The sequence below is a fragment of the Chiloscyllium plagiosum genome, chromosome 8 (genome assembly GCF_004010195.1).
Source record: "Chiloscyllium plagiosum isolate BGI_BamShark_2017 chromosome 8, ASM401019v2, whole genome shotgun sequence".
NCBI lineage: Eukaryota > Metazoa > Chordata > Chondrichthyes > Orectolobiformes > Hemiscylliidae > Chiloscyllium > Chiloscyllium plagiosum.
This window is the reverse complement of record NC_057717.1, coordinates 89,878,208-89,885,161: the sequence shown is the minus strand read 5'-3', so window position 1 is coordinate 89,885,161 and position 6,954 is coordinate 89,878,208. Positions and strand designations below refer to the sequence as shown.

At 46.6% G+C, this 6,954-nt stretch overlaps 1 protein-coding gene across 1 annotated transcript in view; it reads left to right on the top strand.

Moving 5' to 3' along the window:
- Positions 1-507: 507 nt before the first annotated feature.
- asf1bb (anti-silencing function 1Bb histone chaperone) overlaps positions 508-6,954 on the top strand; it is a 31,278-nt gene continuing 24,831 nt past the window's right edge. The window contains exons 1-2 of the mRNA XM_043694719.1: positions 508-892; positions 1,288-1,403. Of these exons, the coding sequence (XP_043550654.1) occupies positions 784-892; positions 1,288-1,403 (225 nt within the window). The 5' untranslated portion in view covers positions 508-783. The remainder of the gene's footprint in view (positions 893-1,287; positions 1,404-6,954) is intronic.

Sequence of the window (6,954 nt, the reverse complement as noted above, 5' to 3'; positions counted from 1 at the left end):
GGGAACTCATGTTCTATGAGGTCCGCCTGGCTGACCTCACTACAATCTCTACACTGGCAGCATCTGTGGTGTGAAAACGGTCCCTTTCAGAATGGGAAAGGGGTTGAGTCTGACTAAGTGGTGTCTGAGGATGTGGCCTGTGGGTGAAGGGCGCGGAAAGCTGGAAAGAGGCGGGATCTGCTTGGAGATGCGGGAATTGGGAGTGAGGAGCTGGCTTCTTAGATGAAGGGCGGGGTCTAAGATAGGAAAGGGGCGGGGGTGTGTGTGAGGGGGTGGGGTCTATGCGGGGGCTGGACCCTTGGGAGGGGGCGGAGACAATTGGCGAGGGGCGGGGTCTGCGCTTGAACCGCAGAGTCAAATGAGTGAAAGCTGGGGATGGGCGGGGTCTGTGATGGAGAGGCGGGGACTGCTGGTGCGGGGTCGGCGAGGGGTGTGGCCACGCGCCGGGATTGTTTATAAATAAAGTTAAGCGAATGTCCCGCGAGGAGCTCTCGCGAGAGTGAACGCGGTTATAAATAGGGGCGGTGATTGGCGGGACGCGCATAGTATCAGTGCCGCTTGTGAAAGACGGTGAGAGCGGGACGTTAGAGTGCACGAAAAAAGAAGCGGGCAGGCCCGAGGAAGAAACCGAAGGAAGAAAGCGTTGGACAGCTGCGGCCGACTATCGAAAGCGACGACAGAGCGGGGTATCGCGTCACGGAACAGGCCGGACACCGAGTCCTTTCTTTACCTTAACAGTCACCTTTCGCCCCCCCTCCCTGGGCGGGGGGCGGCTCCTCCGCCATGGCCAAAGTACAGGTGCTAAATGTGGTAGTCCTGGACAACCCCTCTCCTTTCAACAACCCCTTTCAGTTCGAGATCACCTTCGAGTGTATTGAGGACCTGCCGGATGGTGAGTGGGGGATGGGCGGGTAGGGGATGGCAGCGCCACCCCCCGGGCTGTGGCCGGTCTCATCAATGGAGCTGTCAATCAGCGGCTCTGGCGCGCGCGCCTTTCTCTTGTTCGCCATCTCTCAGCTTTTGCTGCTGTTTGTCAGTTGCATCGCGCTCCCTTCTTACTTTCGAATTTGGTTCTGCTGCGCGTCTTTCGTCTGCGTCCTCCTCCTAACTGCTCACCGTTATTGATTCCGCTCTTTCCCTCCTTTTTTTACGTGTAGCAAATTTTGCATTAAGCTCTCCTTTAATTCTGTTTTTGTTATGCTTTGCTTTTTCACCACCCTCCCCAACTAGATCTACACTTTGTTTTTTTTAATTCAATGTTTTTCGCCTTTTCCCCTTCCCATTCAGATCTAGAGTGGAAAATTATCTATGTGGGCTCTGCAGAGAGTGAGGAGCATGACCAAGTGTTGGACTCCGTTCTGGTGGGACCTGTCCCTGCTGGCCGTCACATGTTTGTGTTTCAGGTACAAGTGGGATGTATTTCCATTTTGTGGTGATGGTGGAAATGGTATGGTGATGTAGTAATGTACACTCTAATATTAGAATTGCCAACCTCTTCAGTCTCCTTGAGGGCTCATTTTGGGTGTGTCCATCATGCCTGGGGCCTGCATTGCTTTGACTGGCTTGCTTCCAGGTTTGTCCTTCTGATGCTGATTTTCTGGCATTTCTGTTGCAACTTAGCACCAAGGTGCAGTCAGAACTGGATATCTTTTCCAGTAGTAACAAAAACTTCAGTAAGGTGTTTGACAAGGTTCCCCATAGGAGACTGATTAGCAAGGTTAGATCTCATGGAATACAGGGAGAACTAGCCATTTGGATACAGAACTGGCTCAAAGGTAGAAGACAGATGGTGGTGGAGGGTTGTTTTTCAGACTGTAGTCTTGTGACCAGTGAAGTGCCGCAAGGATTGGTGCTGGGCTCTCTACTGTTGTGAAACTTGAAAGGGTTCAGAAAAGGATGTTTACAAGGATGTTGCCAGGGTTGGAGGATTTGAGCTATGAGGAGAGGCTGAACAGGCTGGGGCTGTTTTCCCTGGAGCGTCGGAGGCTGAGGGTTGACCTTATAGAGGTTTACAACATTGAGTCTTTTCCCTGGGGTTGGAGAGTCCAGAAATAGAGGGCATAGGTTTAGGGTGAGGGGAAAGATATAAAAGAGATCTAAGGGGTAGCGCTTTCACGCAGAGGGTGGTTTGTGTATGGAATGAGCTGCCAGAGGATGTGGTGGGGGCTGGTACAATTGCAACATTTAAGAGACATTTGGATGGGTATATGAATAGGAAGGGTTTGGGTGCTGGCAGGTGGGACTAGATTGGGTTGGGATATCTGATCGGCATGGACAGGTTGGACCGAAGGGTTTGTTTCCATCCTGTGCATCTCCATCCTGTGCTCTACTACAGTATGCAGACTGTGTATTACTTTTTAGAAAACATTTGAAATAGGCCCAAAAGTGAATTATTTGGTCAGACAGCATCCATGGAGAGCAAGCAATCTAATGTTTTGGGTCTAGATGACTTTCCTTCAGAGTGGAGTGAAGTGTGGTGAGGATGGCTTGTTGACTGGGTGCGATGGTTGCTGGGAGTAGTGGGTGTAGGGTGCCAGTGAAATAAACAATTCAACTTGTATTTGGAAAACCTGTTGTATCCGCTTGTTCCTGCCCCACCGAGCTCATTTTCTCTGACCTTGACTCCATCCTTTCTCCTCTAGTCCAGATCCTATCAACCCATGTGATGCCCCCCACCATATTGACAATTTCCAGTTCCCTGGCCCTAACAGCCTCCTATTCGCCAAGGATCTCAAGTCCCCACCAGGATGGCCTGAGAGCTCTCGGCTTCTTCCTCGACCACCAGACTGAACAATCCGCATTCTCCACCACTCACCTGTGCCCAGCTGAAGTTGTTTTCTCACTGAACAATTTCTCTAATTCATTTTCACTTCTGCCAAGTCAAAGGAGTGGCTATGCGCACCTGCATGGGTCCCAGTTATCCTCAGCCTCTTTAAGGGGTATGTGGAACAATGCTTGTTCCAGTCTTACACTGGTCTCTTCCCATAACTTTCCAGTACATGAGCAACTGCTTTGGTGCCTTTTCATGCTCTTCCCAGGAGCTTAATTCCTTTTGCCTTCAGTTTCCACCCATTTCCTTGATCTCTGTCCCCATTCTGGGGAATAAACTGTTCACTGCAAGTCACTGACTCCCAAAGCTACCTTCACTGCTGCGTGTCATACCCCATGTCCTGCAGGACTCCATCCCATGCTGCTGACGTGGTTTGTTGCTTCCATGACTGATTTCCCACCCATTGTAGTTGATAGGACAGTCAATAGCATCCAACCCATCACCCTTGCTTCTGCTCTTGCCCTTTCCCATCACTCAACAGTGTGATAGGGTACCACTTTGACCTCACTTTTCATCCCACCAGTCTCTGCATTCAAAGGATCATTCTCTGCCATTTTGGACAGCTGCAGCAGAGTGACACCATCAACCACTTCTTCCGTTCAAAAGCCTGTCTGCATTTCACAGGGCTTGCTCCCTCCAGGGCACCTTACTCCATTTCAGAACCACCCCCTGCCGTATCTTTCCATGTAACTGCAGCAGGTGTCCCATAGCACCTCCCTGCTTACCATGCAAGGGCCTAAACAGTCTTTCCAGGTGAAGCAGCATTTGACCTGTACCTCCACCAATCTTGTGTATTGTATTCACTGCATTCAATGTGGCCTACTCTACTTTGGTGAAATCAAGTGCAGACAGGGTGCCCACTTTGTGAAGCACCTTCAGTCTGTGCATAAACAGGACCCCAGCCTTCATGTAGCCAGTCATTTTAAGTGTCCTACTCACATGACCTCTTCATCCTTGGCATGCTAGTGTTGCAGTGAATCACAGCACAAACTGGAGGAATAACATCTTCAAGCTAGGCACTTCTCAGCCTACTGGACTAAATGTTGAGTCAGAAACCATTTTAAATTGTGAACATTTCTTTCCTTTTAGCTTATGACCTCTCCTCCCCCACCCCTTTTACTATCCTTTCATGTCTGATAGGAGACACACCATTGTTCTGCTATCTTCACATTCTGATAATTTAATCTGTGCTATCAGCATCTTAACTTCACTGGCACCCTACAACTTCTACCACTGGGGGACCCCTTCCCCCCCCCCAAAACTACAGCATAAGTGTTGTTCTCCCACATGTCAGCTCTGCTGAAGGGTCACTCAATGTTAGCTTGCTGTCTCCATGGATGTTGTCTGAAGCAGTTCACTTCAAACAATTTTTTTGTCTCAATGTTGTGCAAACTTCAAACAAGTTTGTGCCTGAATCCCTGTGTCTCTTCTGCAATGCTACCCAGGACTCCATAATTGAATCGGTCTTGTCCTTGTTTGTTTCACCAGAATGCAATATCTTATTGTCTTCCAGCATTTGCGATAATTTCCTGTGCAAACAATTTGGTTTTGTATCTGTTCTATTATTCAGTAAGGCTCTGATCTGTTTTATTTGAATTAGTCATACAGCATGGAAACAGACCCTTTGGCCGCCAGTCCATGCTGACCATGTTCCCAAGCTAAACTAGTCTCTACCTGTGTTTGGGCCATATCCCTCCAAACCTCTCCTAGTCATGTACTGACCAAAGTGTCTTTTAAACATTGTAACTATATCTTCATCCACCACTTCCTCAAGAAATTCAATCTGCACTCTACCTTAATGCTCCTTGTCTTAACCTTTTTAAAACTTTCTCCTCTCAAAATATGCCTTCTAGTTTTGAAACCCCCCTGCCCCAGCCTAGAGAAAAGACCCTTGCTAGTCACCTTATCAATTTCCCCTTGTTATTTTATAAACCTCTAAGATCACCTTGCCATCTGCTAAGCTCCAGTGAGAAAATCCCAGCTTATTTTTACAATGCAAACCCTCATTTCTGGTCACATCCTGGTAAATCTTTGCTGAGCCCGCTCCAGTTTAACAATATCTTCCACTAGCAAGGTGACTAGAACTGTACATACTACTCTAGAAGAGACTTCACCAACGTCTAGTACAACTCCCTCTATCCATCTCCTTACTCAAAGGTCTGAGCAATAAGGGCAAGTGTACTAAATGCTGTCTTAGCACCCTGTCTACATGTGATGCAAATTTTAAAGAATTTTATACCTGAACGCCTTTGTCTCTGTTCTGCAACACTACCTGGAGCCCCACCATTAATTATATAGGTTCTGCCCTTGTTTCACCAGAATGCAATATATCTCATTTATCCAAGTTAGACTTCATCTGCCCCTTCTGTCAATTCACCCAATTGATCGGAACTCTTTATTGTTTGATAACCGTCACTGCCCACTATAACTACCAATCTTGGTGTCATCGGCAAACATACTGTGTTTCCTATATTCTCATCCAAATCATTATATAAATGACAAAAGTAGATCCACTACTGATCCCTGTGGAACACTGCTGGTCACAGGCCTCTTATCTAGAAAACAACCCTCACCACCACCCTCTGTCTCCTACCATCAAGCCAATGTTTTACCTGATTGGCAAACTTTCCCTGAATCCCATGTGATCAAACTTTACAAATTAGTCTATCATGTGGTGCCTTGTCAAAGGTTTTACCAAAGTCCATGTAAACAATGTCTACTGCTCTGCCCTCATCAATCTTTTTGGTCACTTGCTCAAAGATACTGCTTGAGACACATGATTTCCCTTGCACAAAACCATGCTGACTATCCCTAATCAGTCCTTGCCTTTCTGAATACATGTAAATTATGTCTTTCAGAATTCCCTCCAAATGTTGCCCACCAATGTCAGGTTGACATGTCTATGTTCCCAGGCTTCTCCTGGCAGCCTTAAAGGCACAACATAAGCCACCCTCCAGCAGCTCACCCATTGATATAGATGATTCAAATATCTCTGCTAGGGTCCCTGCAATTTTCTCCTGGCTTCTTACAACATCCTGGGATATGCTTGATCAAGTCCTGGAAATTTATCCACCTTTGTTTCCAACACTTCCTCTTCTGTAATGTGAACTGTTTCAAAGCATCAATGTTTCAGTTCTCTAGCCTCCACTTCACAGTAAACATTGGCATGAAATATTAACTTTAGGTGTAGAGTGGATATTCTAGGAGTGATGCAGTTGACCCAGTCACTTAGTTTTAAACCAAACAGACTTTATTTGCAAAATTACCAAATGAAGCAAACAAGAGAACTGCATATAGAATACCTTTACTGATGTGAAAACCCAACACATTATCTCAACTTAGATGCTGTTCTAAATTTCTGCAACAATCCCCATAAACATACCTTGGCAAAAGTAAAATCAAACGCAGGATCTTACAAGATAAGTCAGATGAGAGATTCAGCATGGAACACCACCTTCCATGTAGCTGTTTCTTTGACGAGCAGCCTCAAAACTGACTGCTTGCTCTGAACAGCCATACTGCTAAAACCGAACTAGAGAAAAACTGAGCTGGGAGCACTGGTCACTCCCCTTTCATGTTTTTAAAAACTTAAGAGCTTCTTCAAGTAGACCAAGCCAGACATTTCAACTGTCTTTTGAAACACTTTTTGAAAAAATCAAGGACAGCACAACCTTGTTAAAGGAGCAGCATTGTCACATGGCACTTAACTGTTCTGAGTACTGGTTAAGCAACTTGTTTCCACGGGAATGGGGGGTGGGCAATAAATGCTTGCTTAGCCAGAAATGGCAGTTCTCAAATTAAAATTATCCTTACACTAAGCTCATACTTTGCATGTGGCATTTTGTTAAGATTTCCAGAGGGTGTTTAACAGTGCAGTTAGCTGAAACTTTATTGCTGGAACAGCACAGCAGGTCAGGCAGCATCTAGGGAACAGAAGATTCGACGTTTCGGGCACATGCCCTTCTTCAGGAATGAGCAGAGTGTGTTCAGCAGGAGAAGATAAAAGGTAGGGAGGAGGGACTTGGAGGAGGGGCGTTGGAAATGTGATAGGTGGAAAGAGGTCAAGGTGAGGGTGATAGGTCGGAGTAGGATGGAGGCGGAGAGGACAAGAAGAAGACTGCAGG